Consider the following 25,492-nt stretch of genomic DNA (forward strand, 5'->3'; position numbering starts at 1 on the left):
AATCTTCAACAGCCTCCTTGATTCCAACAATCAAATCTTAAAAACAGAAAATATTTATTAAGCATTTTTTCTTTGCATTTAACATTAACAAAGAAAAACTTAGTTCTTAAATTTGTTTAGATAGGCAGCTTCATTTTATACATGGGGGAACCATGTCTCAAAAGATTTAGGGTTGTTGTAAACTAATAAATGTTAGGAATTTAATTTGAAGTCATTTCCATTTACTCATGATTTTCTACTACTTATTTTGGTCCTTCAACATTATATTACAAAAGTGAACCTAATAAATATTTTGCTTGAGTGTTTGGTGGCTGATACAGTTAAAATTAGTATTTCATTGAGGTTGCTAGGATAAACTTAGAGAATACAAGAATAAACCTTGAGATTTTATTTTAAAATATTGTATTAGAAATATTAGTCAAAATTTTAAATTGCAAGAATAATTTCTTTTTACCATTAGTATAGCAGATGTAGACTATAATCTTAATAGATACTTACTTGCAATTTTGAGAGTAGTGGAGAAACCACATATTTGGGGCAAATAGTGGTTATTTCCTGACCTCTAATTTTTTTTTCCCTCATGGTCTTTATGATCTTTTATTTTGTCTGGATTGAAGATATTTTTCATATATGTTGGTATACATGACTGGATATTTTCCTTGTGAAATTTGGTATGGTAGAAATTATGTATTGCTTTTCATTCAACCTCAAAAGAATGTGAAGAGTCTCCAAATAAAACCATGGTAAGAGACTAATTCATTGTTTCCACACAAATAACCTGAAATTAAATTAAATGCAAGTCTTAAGGGTTATTTGTTGTTGTTTTTATGTCAAATAATTCTAAAAGACTGTCTCAGATATATAATCTTAAAATTCTTGAGCTTTGTGCTACTCAAAATATGATCTGTGAGCTCTTTGTAAATACTCTGAGAGGAAATAAATGCAGGAATCAGGAACATTTAGAAACAGTTTGGCAGTAATTTTTTGTCTCTTGAATCTAATAAGAAATTGGGGCCTCCATTTTTTAAAAGATTTCATTCAGATTAAAAATTTCATTGTATTTTTAAAAATTGACTTGCAGATACGAAATAAACATTGGTCCTTAGTTTGAAAAGTGTTGATCCAGTTAATCACTATAATGATTTGTATTAACTGATCATTTTTTTCCATTTTCTTGTTTACATATATGAATATACTTAATTGGTTTTGTATATAATATTTGATAGATTGCATAAGACTTTTTAAATTCTAAGATCTTGCTAAATTCACATGAAATTCCATTTTAGGGAATAAGTTTTGAGGAACCATGTAATAGAAAGCAGATAGTTTTTTTTAAGTTGTGAGAGAGTTGTTAAGGCAACTAGTTTGTTTTAGTTATCAAACATAGCCTCCAGTCAGAGAAGACAGGAAAATTGAGGGATGGGAAGGACTAGAAACAAAATGCATATTTGGTTAATAGGGTTTTATTTTAAAGTTTGTAAGATCACATTAAAATTTGTATTTAGTTTTTTTAGTTGTTAGATTTGCCTTAAATTTTGGGGTCCTCTTGCACTTTTAATAGTAAATCATAAACTGTCTTTGGTGATTTCTTAAAATACTGTGACACTGTTAACTTTGTCTGGTGCTTTATTGTGAACATTAACGTGTATATAGTTCAGCATGTATAATTCATGACTAAGATTTGTCCTTTTTCTCTTTCTAGGAAGATGATCCATATGATCTTGAAGACCTTTCTGCACAGAAATGAGGGAAATACAAAGAACCAAATGTAGTTCTGAAATGTATTTTGAGATGATTTTATTTTCAAAATGAGAAGTATATCTGGTTATCTTTATGAATGTAGAGACATGACAATAGAGTTATGATGGCAAAAAACAAAGAGCCTCGCCCCCCGTCCTATACCATCAGTGTGGTTGGACTCTCTGGGACTGAAAAAGACAAGGGTAACTGTGGAGTTGGAAAGTCTTGTTTGTGCAATAGATTTGTACGCTCAAAAGCTGATGAGTATTATCCAGAACATACTTCCGTGCTGAGCACCATTGACTTCGGAGGACGAGTAGTAAACAATGATCATTTTTTGTACTGGGGTGACATAACGCAAAGTGGTGAAGATGGAGTAGAATGCAAAATTCATGTCATCGAACAAACTGAGTTCATTGATGACCAGACTTTCTTGCCTCATCGGAGTACGAATTTGCAACCATATATAAAGCGTGCAGCTGCCTCTAAATTGCAGTCAGCAGAAAAACTAATGTACATTTGCACTGATCAACTAGGCTTGGAGCAAGATTTCGAACAGAAGCAAATGCCTGAAGGGAAGCTCAATGTAGATGGATTTTTATTGTGCATTGACGTAAGTCAGGGATGCAATAGGAAGTTTGATGATCAACTTAAATTTGTGAATAACCTTTTTGTCCAACTATCAAAATCAAAAAAGCCTGTAATAATAGCAGCAACTAAATGTGATGAATGTGTGGATCATTATCTTAGAGAAGTTCAGGCCTTTGCTTCAAACAAAAAGAACCTCCTTGTAGTGGAAACATCAGCACGATTTAACGTCAACATTGAGACATGTTTCACTGCACTGGTACAAATGTTGGATAAAACTCGTGGCAAGCCTAAAATTATTCCCTATCTGGATGCTTATAAAACACAGAGACAACTTGTTGTCACAGCAACAGATAAGTTTGAAAAACTTGTGCAGACTGTAAGAGATTATCATGCAACTTGGAAAACTGTTAGTAACAAATTGAAAAATCATCCTGATTATGAAGAATACATCCACTTAGAGGGAACAAGAAAGGCTAGAAATACATTCTCAAAACACATAGAACAACTTAAACAGGAACATATAAGAAAAAGGAGAGAAGAATATATAAATACTTTACCAAGAGCTTTTAACACTCTTTTGCCAAATCTGGAAGAGATCGAACATTTGAATTGGTCAGAAGCTTTGAAGTTAATGGAAAAGAGAGCAGATTTTCAGTTATGTTTTGTGGTGCTAGAAAAAACACCTTGGGATGAAACTGACCATATAGACAAAATTAATGATAGACGGATCCCATTTGACCTCCTGAGCACTTTAGAAGCTGAAAAAGTCTATCAGAACCATGTACAGCATCTAATATCAGAGAAGAGGAGGGTAGAAATGAAGGAAAAATTCAAGAAGACTTTGGAAAAAATTCAGTTTATTTCACCTGGGCAACCTTGGGAGGAAGTTATGTGCTTTGTAATGGAGGATGAAGCCTTCAAATACATCACTGAGGCTGATAGCAAAGAGGTGTATGGTAGGCATCAGCGAGAAATAGTCGAAAAAGCCAAAGAAGAGTTTCAGGAAATGCTTTTTGAACATTCTGAACTTTTTTATGATTTAGATCTTAATGCAACACCTAGTTCAGATAAAATGAGTGAAATTCATACAGTTTTGAGTGAAGAACCTAGATACAAAGCTTTACAGAAACTCGCACCAGATAGGGAGTCTCTTCTGCTTAAGCACATAGGGTTTGTTTATCATCCCACTAAAGAAACGTGTCTTAGTGGTCAAAACTGTACAGACATTAAAGTAGAGCAGTTACTTGCCAGTAGTCTTTTGCAGTTGGATCATGGTCGCTTACGGTTGTATCATGATAGCACCAATATAGATAAAGTTAACCTTTTCATTTTAGGGAAAGATGGCCTTGCCCAAGAACTAGCAAATGAGATAAGGACACAATCCACTGACGATGAGTATGCCTTAGATGGAAAAATTTATGAACTTGATCTTCGGCCTGTTGATGCCAAGTCGCCTTACTTTTTAAGTCAGTTATGGACTGCTGCCTTTAAACCACATGGGTGCTTTTGTGTATTTAATTCCATTGAGTCACTGAATTTTATTGGGGAATTTATTGGAAAAATAAGAACTGAAGCGTCTCAGATCAGAAAAGATAAGTATATGGCCAACCTTCCATTTACATTAATTCTGGCTAATCAGAGAGATTCTATTAGTAAGAATCTACCAATTCTCAGGCACCAAGGGCAACAGTTGGCAAACAAGTTACAATGTCCTTTTGTAGATGTACCTGGTGGTACATATCCTCGTAAATTTAATGAAACCCAAATAAAGCAAGCTCTAAGAGGAGTATTAGAATCTGTTAAACATAATTTAGATGTGGTGAGCCCGGTTCCCACCAATAAGGATGTATCAGAAGCTGACTTGAGAATTGTCATGTGTGCCATGTGTGGTGATCCATTTAGTGTGGATCTTATTCTTTCACCCTTCCTTGATTCTCATTCTTGTAGTGCTGCCCAAGCTGGACAGAATAATTCCCTAATGCTTGATAAAATCATTGGTGAAAAAAGGAGGCGAATACAGATCACAATATTATCATACCATTCCTCAATTGGAGTCAGGAAAGATGAACTGGTTCATGGGTATATACTTGTATATTCTGCCAAACGGAAAGCATCAATGGGAATGCTTCGAGCATTTCTGTCAGAGGTTCAGGACACCATCCCTGTACAACTGGTGGCAGTTACTGACAGCCAAGCAGACTTTTTTGAAAATGAGGCCATCAAGGAGTTAATGACTGAAGGAGAACACATTGCAACTGAGATCTCTGCTAAATTTACAGCATTGTATTCTTTATCTCAGTATCATCGGCAAACTGAGGTCTTTACACTGTTTTTCAGTGATGTTCTAGAGAAAAAAAATATGATAGAAAATTCCTATTTATCTGATAGTACAAGGGAATCAACCCATCAGAGTGAAGATGTTTTCCTGCCATCTCCCAGAGACTGTTTTCCCTACAACAACTACCCTGATTCAGATGATGATACAGAAGCACCACCTCCTTATAGTCCAATTGGGGATGATGTACAGCTGCTTCCAACACCTAGTGACCGATCCAGATATAGATTAGATTTGGAAGGAAATGAATACCCTATTCACAGCACCCCAAATTGTCATGACCATGAACGCAACCATAAAGTGCCTCCACCTATTAAACCTAAACCAGTTGCACCGAAGACAAACGTGAAAAAATTGGATCCAAACCTTTTAAAAACAATTGAAGCTGGTATTGGTAAAAATCCAAGAAAACAGACTTCTCGGGTGCCTTTGGCACATCCTGAAGATATGGATCCTTCAGATAACTACTCAGAACCCATTGACACAATTTTCAAGCAGAAGGGCTATTCTGATGAGATATACGTTGTCCCAGATGACAGTCAGAATCGTGTTATTAAAATTAGAAATTCATTTGTAAATAACACCCAAGGAGATGAAGAAAATGGATTTTCTGATAGAACCTCGAAAAGTCATGGAGAACGGAGACCTTCAAAATACAAATATAAATCTAAAACCCTATTTAGTAAAGCCAAGTCATACTACAGAAGAACACATTCAGATGCAAGTGATGATGAGGCTTTCACGACTTCTAAAGCGAAAAGGAAAGGAAGACATCGTGGAAGTGAGGAAGACCCGCTGCTTTCTCCTGTTGAAACTTGGAAAGGTGGTATTGATAATCCTGCAATCACTTCAGACCAAGAGTTAGATGAGAAGAAGATGAAGAAGAAAACCCACAAAGTCAAAGAAGACAAAAAAGTAAGTTTAATGTATGGTTCATAATGTTTCTGAAGATGTTTGTTTTGACTTTTAAAAAATTATTTTTTAAGATAATGGATTTGCTGTCAGTGAGAAGTTAGGCTGTCTGTCATTTAGTAAGTGTAATTGGCAGCTCTTTTTAATTTTCTGAATATTTTGTGAGGATTGATTATTTTTTGTTACTTCATTTTATTTACTTGTGCTTTAACTTATTTATTTTGCAAAGAGTCAGACATGACTGGGCAACTGAACAGCAAAAAGCTTATTTGGGGTGGAAGTTTGATTTTGTATTCTTCAGCATAAAAATTCTAGGTGAATATGTAGATTCTGTCTACAGAAACTTAGATATAAAATGCTTTTGTTCATTTTCTGTTTGTCTGTAAGCATCCTATTTGTCTGTTTTTCCCTTTTGACTTAGCAGTTTTGCAGCTTGATTTGTTGACATAAATATATTAATTTGATATATTGGCATATTTGATATATTGTTTTATTGCACTTTGCTTTTTGCACTTCCCAGATACTGCATGTTTTACAAATTGAAGGTTTGTGGCAATCCTGCAATGATCAAGGCTTCACAGCACCATTTTTCCAGTAGCATTTTCTTACTTCTTACTTGCTTTTGTGTTGCATTTTGGTAATTCTCAAAATATTCCAAATTTTAAAATTATTATATTTGTTACAGTGGTCAGTGATTTTTGATGTTACTATTGCAAAAAGATTACAGCTCACTGAAGGCTCAAATAATGGTTAACACATTTTAGCTACATTTTTAAATTGATGTACGCACATTGGTTTTTTTAGGCAAAATACTGTTGTACACTTAATAGCCTGCCATATAGTATACATGTAATTTTTACATGCACTGGGAAACCAGAGAATTTCTGTGATTCACTTTATTGTGATATTTGTTTTTAGGCAGTGGTCTGGAACTCAACCTGGATTATCTCCAAGACATGCCTATATAACATTGCTTTAAATTTTAGATTCATTGTGTTACGATACTTGAACTTAAGGGAATTGGAAAACATGATATTTTGGAAGCTTTTAGATCTATAAGTGATTTTTTAATCCTTCAGTGTTTCACCTTAAACATAAATGTCACTTAAATGTTTGAACCTCTGTTCTTAAAAAGATAAACATAGGTTATAATGCAGCTTTATAAATATAGTTTTATGCTGCAATTATACTTTAGTGCTTTGTATTATATATGTACAGTGAAGTGCCTTGGATGTCTCCAAGGCTAACTATTTATATCATAGTTATCCGTGGTATTTTTTCCTGTAAACATTACAGAAAAGCCGGAGCATTTTAGTGCAGCTTTTGTTTGCCTGGAAATTATTTTCATTGTATAAGGTGGACTTGAGTAAGTTGTCTTCTGTTTCATTTTAGTGAGCATTCACTAAAAACGTGCTATATGCTTAAGTCTGTACAAAAAGCTGTTGAAGGATATAAAAGAATTGAAGATGTGCATCCCTAAAAAAGCTTAAATGTTAGTTTGAAAGACAGTACCCTGTTTTTGGAACAGAGGTAGAAAAGTAACACTAGAGCACTGTAGGGAAGCATAGTGTAACAATTAAGAGCACATGATCTAGAGCCAGACTGCTAGGATTTGAATCAGCTTACTAGCTGTGTAAATTCTGTATATGCCTTTCAAGGAAGATGGAGATAAACATATTTCCCTATGAGAAGTATGTTCATAGTTATTTAAAATAGTGCTTGGCATGTGGTAAATTGATTAAATTAAAAAGTATATACATTATTTTGTGATAATACTGTCAGATACATACATTAAGTGAATACAAGACGAGAGATCACCATAGGGGTATAGAGTTAGGTTCATAAAACTTCATGAAAAAGGTAAATCACCAGTTTTGAGTATTTTGATTGGTTTTTAGGAAGAAGAAAAGATACTTTAAGAGGGGTAAGTCATTTGTACCGAGGTGTAAAATTGTGTCTAGGCAAGTTAAGATACAATAGGAAACTGTCCCGGTTGAGGGTATTGTGCAATATTATTGCCTTTATAGGGAGTTGGTAATGGACAGGGAGGCCTGGAGTGCTGCAATCCATGGGGTCACAAAGAGTCCCACACGACTGAGCAACTGAACTGAAACTTAAAAGAGTCTGCTAAACTGAAGAGCTAGTTTAAATCCAAAAGCAGTTAGTTAAGCAGGGCCTAGGCAGTAAGAAAATTGTTTTGTACTTGAGATTCCGAATAGGGAGGAGATTGGCATCAGGTAGTCTAGCTAGGAGGCCGATGTACACATTCAGTTTTGAAGTGATGAGTCCAGAGACCAAATGAGAAATCAACAAAACTAGAAGTTTTATTATTTGAAAAGACTAGAAACATAGACAAAAATCTGACAAGATCAGGTAAAAAGAGAAGGTGTAAACCCTGAGAATGAAAAGGGGACTATAATTACAGATAGCTTAATTACAGATAGATCAGATTAATAAGCAGAGAAGGCAATGGCACCCCGCTCCAGTACTCTTGCCTGGAAAATCCCATGGATGGAGGAGCCTGGTGGGCTGCAGTCCATGGGGCCAGTAAGAGTTGGGCATGACTGAGTGACTTCACTTTCACTTTTCACTTTCATGCATTGGAGAAGGAAATGGCAGCCCACTCCAGTGTTCTTGCCTGGAGAATCCCAGGGACAGGGGAGCCCAGTGGGCTGCCGTTTATGTGGTCACACGGAGTCGGAAACGACTGAAGCGACTTAGCAGCAGCAGCAGCAGATTAATAAGATAGTAGAAAATACTGTCAACAATTTAGATCAATAAATTTGAAAGTTACACAAAGTTGAAGTCCATGACAAAAAAAGCTTAGAATAATCCTGTAACTGTTAAATAAGTTATGAGGTAGTAGTTACATCTTAGCACAAAAATACCAGGCCCAGGTAAAATTCTACAGGAGACTTTTTAAGGAACAGGTCATTCCAATGTTCTACAAATCCAGTAAATAGGAAGAGTAGGAGAATTTATTAAATTCATTCTCTGTGAAGTTATCTATTCTTAGTCCCAGAACCAGTCAATGATAATGTAAGAAAGGAAAATTATAGTCCCATTTTACTTACGAGTGCACATGCAAAAATTTTAAAGTGCAAGTCCACAGACCCTTAACTGCAACTTTGAAATCCATAACCTCTGAAAATCAAAAATTTTTGTAGAATTCAGCAGCATTATCTGATTTACTCTGTTCTTGGGAAAATCCTACTTGAACTGGTGTGTGAGGCTACATATAATCATTGTCTTATCTAAAAAAAAATCCATATAGTTCACTGCGGATATATTCATGTATTTGAACACAGGGTACTGACCCAAAGTTTGTTGGGGTTGTTATGCAATAGACATTTTTTTGTACTGTACAGTATCGGTAATGACTGAAATTTTCTGAGTTCTAAAATACATCTTACCCCAAGAGTTTTAATTACGGGATTATAGATGTATTTAAGGGCAAAAAAAAAAAAAAAAAAAATTCAACAATATATAAAAATCACTTGATAAAATTTCATTCATTAGCTTCCTAGTAATTTAGTGGAAAGCTACTAAATTATGAACAGGTGAGAGCTTACTTGAGAACAGGTATCTATAAATACACAAACAAGTGAAATCACTTTAAATAACATCCTCATGAGGGAAATGAATTCCCTTTTCACCCAGAAACAAGATAGAATGTTTATAATATCACCACTTGCAGTCAGTATTATACAGAGATCCTAGTTAAAGCAATAAGGTAGGGAAAAGGTAATAAAAGAGTCTGAGTATTGGAAAGAAACAAAACTTTTATTAGTGGCTGATGGTATGATTGGCCTATGTGAACGCCAAATAGGGTCTACAGATAAATTATAATATTAATAAAAGAGCAAAGTTAGTTCCATATATCATCAATAATCAAGTCAGTTGTATCTCTATACATCAGCAATAAATAACTAGAAAAAATAATTAGAGAAGACACCATTTACAAAAGCATAGTAGACTATCTAGTGCCTGGGAGTAATTGTAACATAATGTGCAGACCTCTGTGTTGAAAAGCATAAAACATTATTTTAAGACATTAAAGAGCATATAAATAAATGAGCTGTTGCCTTCCTCTATCCATGAAATGTGGCTTATCATAAAGAAGTTATTGTTCTTCAGACTGCATCTCTAGATTGTGTTGTTTCACTAAAGTGTCAAAGATTTTTCAAGAAATTTTACACAGATTCTAATATAAATATGGAAGAGTAAATAGTAAATACAAATATTGAATAGCTAGGACACTTCTGAAGAAGAAAGGCAGAGGTGGAGTGGTGACATATCTGCTTATTCTGTCAACTTGTGTAGAACTTTAGTATTTAACACAGTGTGGTTAAATAGAGACAGTCACATTGACCAGTAAAATAGAGAGCTCCCAAATATACAGACCTCAAACTCAGAACTGTCCTTCCAAGCCACCTAAGGCTGTTGAACACTTGAAATGTGGCTAATCTGAATTAGGATAAACTGGTCTACAGGGTAAGTAAAGGCTTCCCTGAGACCTGTCATTTTGTTAGATCTGATAGATGAATAGAACTTAACTAGAGGAGTAGTTGGGTGGATGGAAGAATATTTAATCCTGAATGAGGAGAATGTGCATGTTCTTAAAGGAGATGTGACTAGTCAATGTGACTAGTCAATGATCTAAAACAGTTGTTGACAAACTTTCTGTAAAGAGCTAAATAATAAGTATATGAGACTTTGAAGGTGTAATACATCCTGTATTATAACTGCTCAGTTTTGCTATTACAGTGCAAAAGCAGCCATGGACAATACGTAAGTGAATGAGTATGGCTATTTTCAAAAAAACAGGCAACAGGGTAAATTGGTCTGCTAGGCCATAGTTGGTTGATACCTGATCTGTGGGAGAGAATAGTAAAGGAGAGATTTGAGAGTGGGGACTGGACTCCGACCTTTTAGCACTGTTGGACTTTTTGTTATTGAGCCTAAGAGTAAATTGAAATTAACAGAGTTAGTGAAGCTGAAATCACTTAGTTTCAGGGTGAAGTATGGGTTGAGTGATATGGAAGACCAGCAGGCATTTACAGTAGCCTAAGTGAATCATGATGAAAGATTTATCACGATTCACTTCATAATTTTATAAAGAGAATAACAAAGTGAATGAAACCGGAAAAAAAAAAAGAAAGAAAGATTTGAATAGTTGGAGTGGGAGGGAGAATGGTGGCAATGGATAGAATGGGGTGGATTTGGTGAATATATCGCGTAAGATACCGCCTTGGTTTCTAGCTTGTGCAGCTTAATCAGTGATGATGCTGTTCCTTACATAGAGCATTGGAAATTTGCCAGGTTTGGAGTTGAGAGGTAGAAATTAGAGTTCAGGTGGAGGTATCAAGTAGGCATTTAGATATGCAGATCTTCGGAGAAGAGGTCTGAGTTGGAGATACATATTTAGGAGACAATGAAGCAGAGATAGCAGTAGATGAAATGACATAGGGAGAGTGAATACAGTTGTCTGACACAGCCTTGAAGAGCTACCAATGTTGAATGGCCAAGTAGTAGAGATGATTCTTAAAGGTAGGGAGAGTAAACATAGACCACATACCCTTTCTTAGCTGATTGCCTCACCTGTAAATTAAGAATTACAAAATTTTCCTTGAGATTGTGATAGAATTGGAACTATGTGTTTCAAATGTCTGACATGTAGCAGTACTCAATAAATGCTATTATGATGTGCTTCATGCCTGAAATATCCCAGTATACTCCAACTGTATTTCAGAATAGTCCTCTATTCCATTTGCTGGATTAGTTTCTTGACTCATTTTTTAATTAAATACTCCTAAGTTTTGCACGTAGGTGATTTCTGATCCTAAGTTTATGCACTTCTTTTCTTTTATTTTCTAACAGAAAAGTTCATTCTTTTAACCTTTGTTCTTTGATTCCAGCATGGGAGCTATAGTCTAGGAATATTTTTTTAGGTTCCTTGACATCTGGAAAATCATAACATTTGGTATTAGTGGCATTTAAAAGAGGCTCAAAGACCTGATTCTCCTAATGTAGGCTTTAATTGTCATTTCTGCCAATCAGAGAAGGCTTTATGCTTAATTATCTTTTGTTCCATACCCCAAAAGGAGTTTAGTATTAGTTGTGGGAACAAAAGCTGTAAGATATTTCTTGATTTGGAAAGATTTGTAAGGATTATTTTCGTAAATCATGACCCATTATACACATATATATTTCTGTGTAAAGGAAATTTTCTAAAGCAATACCTGCTTTATAAGTTATTTTGATTTTCTAGCCTATTATAGTGAAAAAATAGGTGCTGGTTGTGACCTATTAAATTGATTTTGTAACTTAAAAGTGCTTGTAAAACAGTGCTTAGAATGAACTAAATGAGAAAATTTGAGTTCTATTGATAAAATTGCCAGTTTTTAACACATGCATGCAATGAAATGAGGTGTACTTGTCTTTTCTTCAGTATCCATTTTGATGCTATCCTCTTGATTCAGATAGTAAATAGTAGAATACTTTAGTGAATTTTGTGGTGTATTAGAATAAGCTGGTATTCTAATGATTTTTCATTTTCAGCCTTTTTAAAAGTTGTTTTCCTGTCATTTCCAGGTCGTGAATCTTTTCATCCACTTATTTTTATTAGCAACTACCAACTGGTATTTTACTCTCAGACTTTCCTTCCAGTCCATATTATTTTCTTTGTATTTTATTGCTCCCTTCTTACTGAAACCCCTCTATCAGTATCTTAAAAGATTCTGTTGCTTTAGCCGTTGTACTAGGGGCTTAGAGCCTGTTAAGGAAAGAATACCAAAGTAGGTATGTTTTCTTAAAAAAAAATGGAAGGGATATCTATATATTGAGTCAGAAGGTGTTAATTTATTATTAGTAAGTAGTGAATTGATACCAAGCTATTACTATGGTAGATCCTTTAGAATAGTAAATCTTAAGTTTAGAATTATTAGACTTCTGACTTCTAGAACCTCAGTCTTTATTAAGTAAAATGCCCAGTTTGAAAATACTGTCAAGCCAAATAGTGGTAACAAGAATTCTCTCTTGATCTAGAAATTGTTCATCCCAGATACAAAAGTAGTGAAATATGTGATAATATGTCTGTGTTGAACTGCTGTTTGTCTATATCAGAATGTATAAGTTATAGGGTAAGTTGCATTTTTTTTTTTTAATGTGTATCACTCTTTTAATGTAACCTCCTGACAGTTACTTAAGTGACTGTCGGTGTTCACATCTGAGAGAAACTAGAGTCTTGAAAGAATTATATTAAGGCTAACTAAAAATTGGATGCTTGAAAAACTTACTATAGGAAGAGGAGTACTTAGAGGTCAGATAGAGATAATGTAGTTTGTACCTGTTTAATGAACAGGGTCATTTAACCAAGTCTTGAACTGCTTCACAGTTTCAGATTTTCTATTTTTTACCTATTTTTTTTTTTGAAATCTAAAGATTTCTGGGCAGTTGATACAGGGTGCCCATTGTATCTATTATTACCTTGCAGACACTTCCTTAAGGGAGAGAATAAGGGTCACTTTTGTAAAGGAAGTGTGTTCAGAAGAATGAGGAAACTGCTTTCCCAGATTCCTCAGTCAGCATCTCTTCCAGTTTCATTGCTGTGAGTTGGGTCCTGTCTCCATTCCTAACCAGTAAAGTCTAGCCAGGAGAGTAGAATTATGCTGCTGAATGTTGACCTGAGCCTTTAGAGCTCTGGGTTGAGGTTGGCTTCCCCCAAATTAGGGTAATTTTTAAGGGATGAAAACCAGTGTCTATTGCAGGCTGGATTTATATCTTGTTTATAGTTGATCTCCATGTCCTCGCACAATATGTTGTACTATGATCAGTTGAAGTCAGTATGAATATATGACTTTTTTTTGTAGTAGTAATAAAACAACCATTTATATATATATATATATATTTTAATAATTGCATTTATTTGACTCAAGGAAATTGTTATTTTATCCAATAAGCATCTTAATGAATGCCTGCTATGACACAGGAACACTGTCCAAAGTTATGACTTGGTCGTGGGCTCTGCTCTCAGGAATTCAGTCTAGTAAATTTGGTTTTGTTGAATATTAAGTATTTTTTATATTTTCATCAAGGTTAGTAAAACTGGTATCTCTCATTTGGAAAGCATTTACTGAGGTGTCTTTAGTAACAGCTTCTATTGCTTTCATACTGGCTAATTGGCTAAATATGTTCTACCTCTGATTGATTAGTTCTAAAGTGTTTCAGAAATTTCTCATGAAGTTAAAATTAGTTTCTTTAGTAGCATTTCTGGTGCTGGTGACATCAATTAATGGTATGACATAAGTGTGAATATATAATATGAGTATTTCTGCCTGTATTTTACTGTTTGCTGTTTCTTTGGATTTGGTTTTTGCTGGGGTTTGACCAAGATCTATTATTCTTCAAATTCAGAATGAAATGTAATTCAGAATGGTTAGTTTTTAAAGTATATTTTGATTGACATATTCTAATAAGACACTTTAAATGATACTGTCAGTGGTATGCTTGCTTTTTACTAATTTAAGAGCAAATGTTAATGTCTTGAGTGTGTTTCTCTATTCAAACTTTGTGTTTTTTCTTAACTTTCATAGTAGTATGTTGAATGTTTAGCAAAACCTGGCATAGCACAAATTCTTGAAATTACTGTTAGTTCTGTAGCATTATAGTTTTTAGAATATGTTTAATGAAACTGGAGCCTATTATACAAAGTGAAGTAAGTCAAAAAGAGTAACACTAATACAGTATATTAACATATATATGGAACTTAGAAAGATGATAACGATGACCCTATATGCAAGACAGCAAAAGAGACACAGATGTAAAGAACAGACTTTGGAACGGTGTGAGAGAAGGCGAGGGTGGGATGATTTGAGAGAATAGCATTGAAACACGTATATTACCACATGTGAAACAGGTGACCGGTGCAAGTCCGATGCATGAAGCAGGGCACTCAAAGCCGGTGCTCTGGGACAGCCCAGAGGGATGGGATGGGGAGAGAGGTGGAGGGGGAGGTTCAGGATAGGGGGACACATGGACACCCATGGCTTGATTAATGTCGATGTATGGTAAAAAAAAAAAAAAAAAAAAACCACCACAATATTGTAAAGTAATTAGTCTCCAATTAAAATAAAGAAATTAATTTAAAAGAAAAAAAATATATATCAGGGAGGCACTTAACTCCTATAACACAAAATATGTGTTCTTACTATAATTTTACATCAGTGGGCAGTTGTTACTCTTCCAAGACTTATGAGTCTATAGGGTTATCAGATTTATGTGCTCCAAAATTTTATATACTGCAAATTGTTCTGCTCAGCCCTAGAAGAGTTATTTCTACAATAGGTATTATTTTATAATTTTTAGCTCTTAACTTTTTCTTGTTATCATAGTCAGTGTGTTGAAAGAGCCCTCAATAGGACTTAATCTGTGACTATGTAAAGAGACACCTCAGAGGAAGGACAACTGCTTTTTAAAAGTAGTAATTTCTGATGTTTGCAGTTCTTAGAACAAAATATCAAGGGTATGACAAAAGTGGTCTTGAGGAAGTAACTTTGTCCAAATAAAAGGTACATTTTGCCTGTGCATGTGTAATTGTTTTGAGCTTTCTGGAAATTGTTCTTAGCCTTTGAGAATCTAAGGAAGGGTTTGGGAAAAAGGAAAAATGCACATTTGCAAAATTTTAGTGGTGTTTTAAAGGTTTCTTATGTACTTCCTAAAACTGTGGACTCTAGAACCTTTGTTGATGTAAGAGGCGAACACACTTGAATTTTTCTTCATTCTTTACTGATGTTCTGATTGTTGGATTGGCAAATCACTAGAGTACCAGAAAGAACCTAACAGATGACATGGAAAGGAAAGGGAGAAGTAGTGGTTTTAAGAATAAAATGCTGGGTATAATATAAAACTTACTTTCCTTTGAATACACTTGAAAGTAAATATTTAGGGAAGCTGGGAAGAAATCTACTCATCCTTTACTGGAATAGATTTTGCTAGATCCCTCTCCTGGTGGTGGTGTTCAGTCGCTAAGCTGTGTTCAGCTCTTTGTGACCCCGTGGTCTGCAGCACGCCGGGCTTCCTCATCCTTCACTATCTCCTGGAGTTTGCTCAGATTCATGTCCATTGAGTCGATGATGTGACTCCACATTTAATTGTTTTTTGTAATAAAGTTGTTAATGGCATTAATAAAATGCCTGCCAGGTGGATAATATATGTGGAAATGCTTTATAGGAAGATGTCATCTTAGAGATTAATCAGTGCGATAACCACTTTGTCTGATGAGTATATACAAGAACCCAGATCACATTTTATTTGGCCTCAGTTGTTTTCTCTTCCCTCTTTTCACGTAGTGTTAGGTTGAAGGTTGTGAGAGAGTATTTACAATATCTCTCTCATTTGTAAAGTGTTTGGACTCTTAGCACTTAACATTTCTTATAAGTAGATCTTCACAGAATACTGGCTCTCACTAAAGACTTCTTTCTTGTATTGGTGTGTTATGCTATGGGCTTCCCTGGTAAAGCTCATCTGGTAAAGAATCTACCTGCAATGTGGGAGACCCAGTTAGATTCCTGGGTCAGGAAGATCCCCTCGAGAAGGGATAGGCTCCCCACTCCAGTATTCTTGGGCTTCCCTGGTGGCTCAGCTGGTAAGAAATCCACCTGTAATGTGTGAGACCTGGGTTCAATCCCTGGGTTGGGAAGATACTCTGGAGAAGGAAACAGCTACCCACTCCAGTATTGCCTGAAGGATCCCATGGACAAAGGAGCTTGGCGGGCTACAGTCTAGCGGGTTTAACCGCTACAGACTGAGCAGTTAAGCACACACAGACATGCTATGGTGTAATATTCTTACAACATAATCACTTTTTGGTAGTTTCACTGCTTTGTATTTTAATAAGTTTTATTTTTATTATTACATTGTAAGCTTTTTGAGGGCTGTTATGATTATCATTCATCTTTGTGTACCCTACAGTAGTGATTCTCAATCCTGAATTTTAAAAAAATCTCAGACTTCTCAGGGCTATATTTATAGCCATCTCCTAAATTTGAGTTCTCAGTCCTTGTTATTAGCCTAGCACAGTTGTTCTCAACCAGGGTCAGTTTTGACCTGCAGTGAGCATCTGGCAATGCCTGAAGACATTTTTGGCTGTCAGAACTAGGGTGGGGGTTTGCTACTGATAGCTGTTGGGTAGAGGTCAGGGATGCTGCTAAACACCCTGCAATTCAAAATGTCAATAATACTGAAGTTGAGAAACCCTGTCTAGCTGAATGGGTCTTTAAGGAAATTCCTATGCATTCTAGAAGTCGATCATGCAAGGCATGTTTGTACCTGCTCGTTAGGAGAGGCAGGTTTTTCCTCACAGGTCATAGATGTTACTTCCCTATCCGCACCATGATTGGTTAAGAATGTATTTTCATGAAGGAGGTACTCTGGGTCTAAGCTACATGCTATTGCTATTTATTTTAGTTGGCTGATCTTTATTCTGCCATAAAACATGTTTCCATCTCATTGTCATGGTCTTAGTTGAGGTTATCATAACTTCCTACTTGGATTATTGCAGTGACCTTTTTAAGAAAAATTTAATTTGATTCATTGTAAATGGACGTACCATTGTAAGAAATAATGCAGAAAGATTCCATGTACCCTTTGCCCAGTTTCCCACAAAGGTAACATCTTACAAAACTAGTACAATATCACAGACAGGATATTGACATTAACCCACGGGTCTTTAGAGTCTGCCAGGTTTGCTTGTACGTGTGTGTGTGTGTGTGTTCTGTGAAGTTTTTCACTTGTGTAGCTTTGTGTGCCCTGTCCTGCACAATACCTGGCATGATATGTACATGGTAAATGCTCAGTTCTCATATACTGTTGAAGATACATTGCCTTATTCCAAATGAATTTGCATACAGTTGGCTGTTAATTCTTGTAGTTTTATGATAAGAATCATTATTTTGTATGAATCCTGATTTTATTAGGTTCAAATATTTAAGTTTAGGTACACCTATATATAATGACTCCCATAGGAAAAAAAAAAATAGGTATAATGAAACTATTTGCATAACTGGTAAATAAACCAATAGTACTTTGTATGTTTATTAACAGAAACATTATATAGTGAATGCTTTCTCAGGTTCCTGTTTATCGTTTTGTTTGCTTCTTTTAGTGTTGACTTAGCACCCATGTGCCAGATACTGTGCCAAGGGGTAGGTAATAAAAAGGAAAAGTGGACAATTTCTAGAGTATTTTGGAAGTCCTACCAATAGGGCTTCTTATGCATTCACTATAGAGAGTAAGGGATGGACGGAGGAACCTGGTAGGCTGCAGTCCATGGGGTCACTACGAGTCGGACATGACTGGGCGAGTTCACTTTCCCTTTTCACTTTCATGCACTGGAGAAGGAAATGGCAACCCACTCCAGTGTTCTTGCCTGAAGAATCCCAGGGATGGGGGAGCCTGGTGGACTGCCGTCTATGGGGTCGCACAGAGTCGGACATGACTGAAGCAACTTAGCAGCAGCAGAGAGTAAGGGAAAATCAAGGTTGATTATTAATTTATGGTATAAGCAATGGTATAAGCAATGGGTAGATTTAGATTTGCTGGGATAGTGAAGAAGACTAAGCTAAGGGTGAAAAGTTTCACATCAGAGAGAATCAGGACATCTGTTTTGTGCTTTTTATGTTATGTTAAAATATCTGTGTTGACATCCCAGTGGAAGTATAAAGGTTAGATGTATGAATCTGATACTCGGGGGGAAAAGTTTTCAGGATAGAAGAACATTGAAAGCCATGGGTTTAGATAAATTCACATAAGGACAGAGAATGACTGGAGAGGGGAGAATTTAGAACTGACACTGGGTAAACCAGAAAGAGTTACAGAGATGAAACTGAAAAAGGAATTCTTGGGGAGAAGAGGAAAAACTAGTAAAGAGTCGTGACATGGGAGCCAAGAGAGCAAGTGTTTAAGGAAGAAGTGATCAGTCAAGAAAGTTGCTGAGAGCTCAAGAGGAGTGAAAAGTTTCTTTTTGATTTGATGGTGTAGAGGTGTCTGATTTTAACAAGCAGTTCAGTGGAACAGGAGAGAAAGCCAGATGGAAGTAGGTTGAAGAGTGAATGGGATGTGGAAAAGTAGAGATGGTAAATGTAGATGACAACTTCAAGAAGTTTTTCTATGAAGAGGAGCAAGAATTGGGACAGTAGAGCTCAATATGGATCAAAGGAGGGTTTTGTTTTTGTGTTCGTTTTTTAAAATGAGAGTTATTATATTTGTATATTCATAATGACCCAGGAGAGGGGTAGATGGATGAAATCTGAATTGAGGACATTAGAAAGAGAGAGGGTAGGTAGTACTTGTAGTTACATGAGTTTCTTTAATTGCACAACTTCTCAGTTTTTTAGCATGCTGTGTGGGACAGAGTATGTAAGGAGAGAAAACTCAGATTGGAAGCTACTGGGGAAAATTTTGATTTCCTATCTCTTTCCTTTTTGAAAACAGGATTACAATTTATGTATCGTAGACAGTTTTCTTCCATAGACATAATTTTTAAAATCTTGATTTTTTTTTTTCTGGTTACACAAGTAATCTTTATCTTCTCAGAAAGCATTTTCTTTATGAAAGGAAATGTACAGTGAAAATTCTGTGTAACCTCACCCCAACCTTTTCTTTCTTTTTTTACCATCCTCTAAACTTAGAGGATTGTTGTCAATAGTTTAGTATTTGTTTTTTAATTTTTGCTATAATATTAACATAAGTGATTTACTTTGGAATGAGATTATACTATTTATCTGGTTCCTGAACTTTAACATATATTAGTATATATAAATATGTTGAATTCAACCTTCTTAATTCATCTTTGTTATCTGTAATTTTGGTATACTTGATCTGACAAGAACTAAAGGAGGTCATTTAAAATTTTCTGTTTCCTTAGAGGTACATATTTCTGCTGTAGTTTGTTGTTGCAACTTGATGGGTTGAATTCTGGATAATTGTCATATGAGTCTCTTTTGTATGGTTCAAAGCTTTTTGCTTTGGAGACAGCAGCAGAGTTAACATTGCTCTTGTAGAAACAAAAATCATTCTTTTTTCCATCATTTTGTTTTCAACTTTTAGGAGTGTCTGTTAAAATGGCATGTGGTTAGTCACTTTTAGTGTTGTTTTTTTTTTTTACCAAGTCTGAGAGTCTTTTATAGCTTACCTGGTCTTATTCCATTTAGATAATAAAAAAATTTTTTGAATCTTCGTTTTTGGCTGTGCTGGGTCTTCGTTGCTGCATCGGCCTGTCTCGGGTTACAGGTGGTGGGGCTGCTCTCTGGTTGCGGAGCTCGGGTTTCTCACTGCGGTTGCTTCTCTTGTTGCTGAGCTTGGGCTCTGGGGCATGAGGCATGCGGTGGTTGTGGCAGTAGTTGTGTTCCTGGGCTCCACAGAGAACAGACAGTATTTGTGGTGCACGGGCTTAGCTGCTGCGAGTCATGTGGGGTCTTCCCGGTCCAGGGATCGAACCTGTGTCTCCTGCCTTGGCAGACGGATTCTTTACCACTGAGTTACCAGGGAAACACCCATTTACATTTATTTTTATGTTTCAGTTTGCTTTTTTCTTATTTTCTATTTTTATTTTTCATCCCGCCAAAAAAAAAAAAAAAAGAGAGAAAGGAGCTATTTGTTTGTTTGTGGCTTCTTTTTATCTTTAAGTTTATATTGAATCCCAACTTCAGTTTATCATCCTTAATCCTTCATAGTATATCGTGATACCCTGTTGCATATTAACATAACTATTTTATCTTTTACTCCCCACCGCCTTTTTTAGGATAGGTTGAAGCTTTTGGTTCTGGCCTACTAGTTGTGTAATTATTACATTCTGTAGATTGACTCACAGAATTATAGATAATATTCTGTTTAGTAGCTGTACCACTGTAACTCAGAATTAGTTTTGTGTTTAAATGTTTATTTTTATGTTTTTCAAAGCACATATTTTCCAGATGTAAGTTCTTTATTACTGATGATGTTTCATTGTGGTTTAATTGAAGTATAGTTGATTTTGAATGTTTTATTAGTTTCACATGTACAGCAAAGTGATTCAGTTATTATGTATATGTGTATATATTTTCATATTCTTTTCTCTTGTAGCTTATTACAAAGTACTGAGTATAGTTCCCTGTGCTATGCAGTGGGTCCCTGTTGGTTACCTACTTCATTTATACTAATATATATGTATTAATCCTAAACTCCTAATTTATCCCTGTGTCCCCTACTCTCCACCCAAGGATGTTTCATTATGTGATTAGGATTTGTAAGAAGGCAGTTTGAGAGTGCTGTCATTTAAATATTAATTATTACATATTTGAGAGCTTTATAATTCCTTTTAGAGTTGCTTATTATCCACAGTTGAATGACACACTAAAGAATCCTTGACAAATCTTTTTCTCATGAACATTCCTGTAGAAGAATTTTCTGACTTTTTAGGTTTTCATGAGACCTTTGAGGCTAGCCTGATTATTTTTTCACCATTGTTGGTCATTGGTTTCTTCTACCTAAATGCTTTTTAAGATTTCTGAAGCTTACTGATTCTGCAGCATATCTGTAACTTGATGATTTATTCCTGTTTTTTCTTTATCTTTCTTGGTGCATGGTGAGATTATTCGATCTACAAGGTATATTCATTATTTCAGAAGAGACCTCGACTATCTTTGTACTTTTTTCTTCTTTACGAACAGTATTCCACGTCATTAAAGTATATTAATGAACAAAGCAAATAAAAATCCCTGCCCTTGTGTGGAGTTTAAATTGTAGCAGGCACACACCAAAATGATGATGATACATGAGGAAATCATATAGTGTTGTGGATAGGAAAAAGCAGTGTAAGAAGGATTGGAAGTTCTGGGCAGGAGACAGTCCATCGATTACAATTTTTAATAGTCAGTGTAGGCCTCATTGAGAAGGTAAAGGAAACAGACGTTGCAGAAGTCCTAAAATTAGGAGCATGCGTTGCATGCTGAAAAAGCAAGCTGTGTAGTTGGAGGAAAGGGAGTAAAATAAAGGAGAAGGTAGAGGAAAATAACGTCAGAATAAAAAGAGGCAGAGTTCAGGCATGCAAGATTGTATATGCCCTTAAAGGCCATTATTTGTGGAGTCATTATCCTGGTTGCTTTATTGAGAATGGTTTGTAGGGAATGATGGTAGAAGCAGGGAGGATTGATTAGGCAGTCAACACAGTAAGATGGTTAAGATGTGGGTAATTGCTGTATCATACATTTGAAAGTAGGATGTGAGAAAACAAGAGGTATCAAAGATGACTCCAAGATTTTAGTCTGGCAACTGAAAGGATGGAATTGTCAGCAACTGAGATTAGGAGTTCAGTTTTGCACATGTTAGGAAATGTCTCAGACATTCAAGTGAAAATGTCAGGTAGAATGTTCCAAATGAGTCTAGAGATCAGGAGAAAGAGCTGAGCTAGAGGTATTGATTTGGGTTATCAGCATATGGGTGACATTACCAAGAGGATGATTATAGATATTGAGAAAAAAAAGACAGGGACTAAGGCCTGGGGTGTTGCCAGTATTACAAGGTTGCCAAGAGGGACCAGCAAAGGAGACTAATAAGGGGAGAACAAGTGAGATAACAAAGGTAGTCTCCTGAAGTCTGTTCAAGAGAATAGCTGTTGAAACGTTAAGAGGAGAGCTGAAAACTGACTATTGCAGAACAATCATTTATAAAATTAATAAGAACAGAGTTAGTGAAGTGATGAAAGTGATTAATTTGAAGTGAAGTGAACAGTGTGTCCGACTCTTTGCGACGCCATGGACTGTAGCCTGCCAGAGTCCTCCGTCCATAGAATTCTCCAGGCCAGAATACTGAAGTGGGTAGCTGTTCCCTTCTCCAGGGGATCTTCTCAACCCAGGGTCTCCCACACTGCAGTCGGATTCTTTATCATCTGAGCCACCAGGGATGCCCAAGATTAATTTGAGAACATGTAAAAGAGAATGGAAAGAGAGTAATTGGAGACAGCTAGTATAGGTGATTTATGTGGAGTTTATTGTTGAGTTGCTCAGTCGTGTCTGGCTCTTTGTGACCCTATGGACTGCAGCACACCAGGCTTCCCTGTCCTTCACCATCTCCCAAAGTTTGCTCAAACTCCACGTGCATTGAGTTCATGAGGCCATCCAACCATCTCATCCTCTATTACCCACTTCTCCTTCTGCCCTCAAGCTTTCCCAGCATCAGGGTCTTTTCCAATGAGTTTGTTCTACAAAAAGGAATTAGCATTCTGGAGCAGTTGCTCGCAGGGAGAGGAAGATTAAGACTTCTTTTTAAAATGGGAGCAAAAGTGGTTTTTGGTGTGTGTCAGAGAAATGATAGAGTAGAAAAGAGGACTCTGATGATCTTTTCCACTTTATTCTGATACTTTGGATCATTGAGTGTTTTACTAAAGACGGTATTCATTTCTTTAATGGGTTTTTTCTTCACTTTTTTTTTTTTTTTTACAAAAACCTTACCTCTGGTTGTCTCATTTCTTCTTTCATCTTTTATTTCAAGAATCCCATCTTAAAAACAATAGAGAAGTCCAAAATTTCTTGTTTCTTAGATTTATTCTTTGAAAACTGCCTCAACTGTTTTTTTGCTACCAAAGTTTTCTTCAGTTTGGTTCAGATTACCTATGAATTGAGGTATAGAGTTTTTTTTCAGTGTTATTGATTATAGTATTTACTTCAGGATGTTGCTTAGTTTTTCTGCTTTGTTGTGTTGCTGATACTGCTGAAGGGGAAGAGCCAATTCTATAAAGAGCCAATTTATATACCTTTTTTTGTTTACTTACTCTAATGATAGTTTTTAATATCTGCTAGACACTTAATTAGTAACATTGTTTATATTTGTGAAATGGAATGTTTGTTTTACTAGATATGCTTTTGCATACATGAGATTTACCTAAGTGGCCAGAAAAAAAAAACCATGGGTATTGGTATTTAAGCAGAAATTAAGACTTACATGAGTGTAGTAATGAAACAAAAGTTGAATTATCATAAATCAGATTTGTTTTCCTACTAACACAGTTATTAAATTGAGGGCTGCCACTTTTGACTAATGATTGGTCAAAAGCTATAGATAGAAATGACCAAATAACCATATGCCCCATGTTTTTTCTTGGATTTCAGAAAACCTTAATGGCAATAGAAGTTGTCATCATCTAGCCTTAGACAGTTTAATTTATGAAATAGATTTTATATTATATAAATTATTTTAAATTGCTATAAATTTGAAGCTATAGATTAGCAACTCTTAACTAAGGGTTGTATACTAGAATTATGTAGTTTTTCAAAATTCACAGTTTAAAAGAACTCTCTGAAGCTTTTTGTGCCAAAGACCTGACACTTTACAGAGCTTCCCTGGTGGCTCAATGGTGAAGACTCCGCATGATGATGCAGGAGACACAGGTTCGATCCCTGGTCTAGAAAGATCCCACATTCTGTGGAGCAGCTAATCCTGTGCACTATAACTACTGAACCCATGTGCCACAGCTACTGAAGCCTAGAGCTCCAGCACCCAGAGCCTGTCCTCTGCCACAGGAGACGCCTCTGCAGTGAGAATTCCTTGCACCACAACTGGAGAGTAGTCCCTGTTGGCGGCAACTAGAGAAAAAGCTCTCAGCAACTAGAGAAAAAAACTAAATGCAGCCTAAATAAATAAATTAAAGAACTATCACTTAGAGACAAAAGTTATAGACATTTTTATTCATCATGAAAGCTAATATAGGAGTGTCTAATTCAAAACTATTTTCCTACACCGAATTTTCTTTTGTAGCAGTATAAATTACTAGAAAAATTGGTAAAATCTCGTTAAGTTTTTTATGCCTTTTCCCCCCCCACAGTGTGTGTGACCTGTAACTTGACTGTCAAGGCAGTTAAATGTTAGTAAATTATCCCTTTAGAGTTTGCCAGAAATTCCACGCTATAAGCCACCTAGCCTTTCATTCCCTCCTATTAGTGGTGTTGAATCTGCAAAATTGAGTAACTTGCTGTTGTGCCTTTATGGACCTTGGGAGATATCCCCTCAGCATAACCCAGAGGAATCTAACCCCAATTTTAGTAAAGTGTTCAGAATTTAGATTGGTTCCTAAAGGGTAGTGTGAAAAGCAAATTTCTTAAGAGTTGATTGGAGCAGTTAGGACTAGCTAGCTTACTTTTCTTACAACTTTTTCCTTTAGGTGGCATTGCAGATTAAGATCTTTTATTTCTGTTGCTGCTACCAAAGGCTAGGCAGCCATTGCTGTTATCATTAATCTGCTTAAGTGTAGACTTTTTTCAAAACTTGTATTATCATTCTAAACAAAAACACCCATTATTGCCTTAGTTTTTACTTTTCTAATCAAATGGTGCTTCTAGTAGTTTGTAGACTCGAAATCATCTTAATGCTCCTTCTAAGAAAGATGACAACCCAGCCACTGTATCCCTGCCTCAGCTCATTTCTGCTCTCTTGCACATTGTTTTGTTTTGGTGGTGGTGGTTAGTGGAAGGATCATTTAAGGAGTAGGAGGAATCCATACTATTTGACTTGATGGGCTAGGTCTTGAGCCAGGCCAAGTACTCCAGTGCTTTGATGGTGACATTCCAAACACCTAGTTCTACTGTGTGTAATCTATATCACCAGAGTGATGATATATGAAGATTTAGAAGTTGGATTTCCTGAACTCTGGATGTTGCTAGGTAGAGCAGCCTCAAATTGAAATGAAAGAAAGGACTTAATTGACTGTTAGTGTTAGTTGCTCAGTTGTGTCTGACTCTTTGCAACCCCGTGGACCTTAGTCCACCAGGCTCCTCTGTCCTTGAAGTTCTCCAGCAAGAATACTGAAGTGGGTTGCTATTTCCTCCTCCAAGGGATGTTCCTGACCCAGGGATCAAACCTGGGTCTCCTGCATTGTAGTTGGAT

At 35.9% G+C, this 25,492-nt stretch overlaps 1 protein-coding gene across 4 annotated transcripts in view; it reads left to right on the top strand.

Annotated features, from left to right (window-relative positions):
- ARHGAP5 (Rho GTPase activating protein 5) overlaps positions 1-25,492 on the top strand; it is a 71,790-nt gene that overhangs the window by 12,408 nt on the left and 33,890 nt on the right. For all 4 annotated transcript variants that reach the window (XM_061159144.1, XM_061159145.1, XM_061159146.1 and 1 more), the window contains exon 2: positions 1,703-5,581. In XM_061159144.1, coding sequence (XP_061015127.1) covers positions 1,862-5,581 — 3,720 coding nt within the window. In that variant the 5' untranslated portion in view covers positions 1,703-1,861. The remainder of the gene's footprint in view (positions 1-1,702; positions 5,582-25,492) is intronic.

Source organism: Dama dama, chromosome 13 (genome assembly GCF_033118175.1).
Source record: "Dama dama isolate Ldn47 chromosome 13, ASM3311817v1, whole genome shotgun sequence".
NCBI lineage: Eukaryota > Metazoa > Chordata > Mammalia > Artiodactyla > Cervidae > Dama > Dama dama.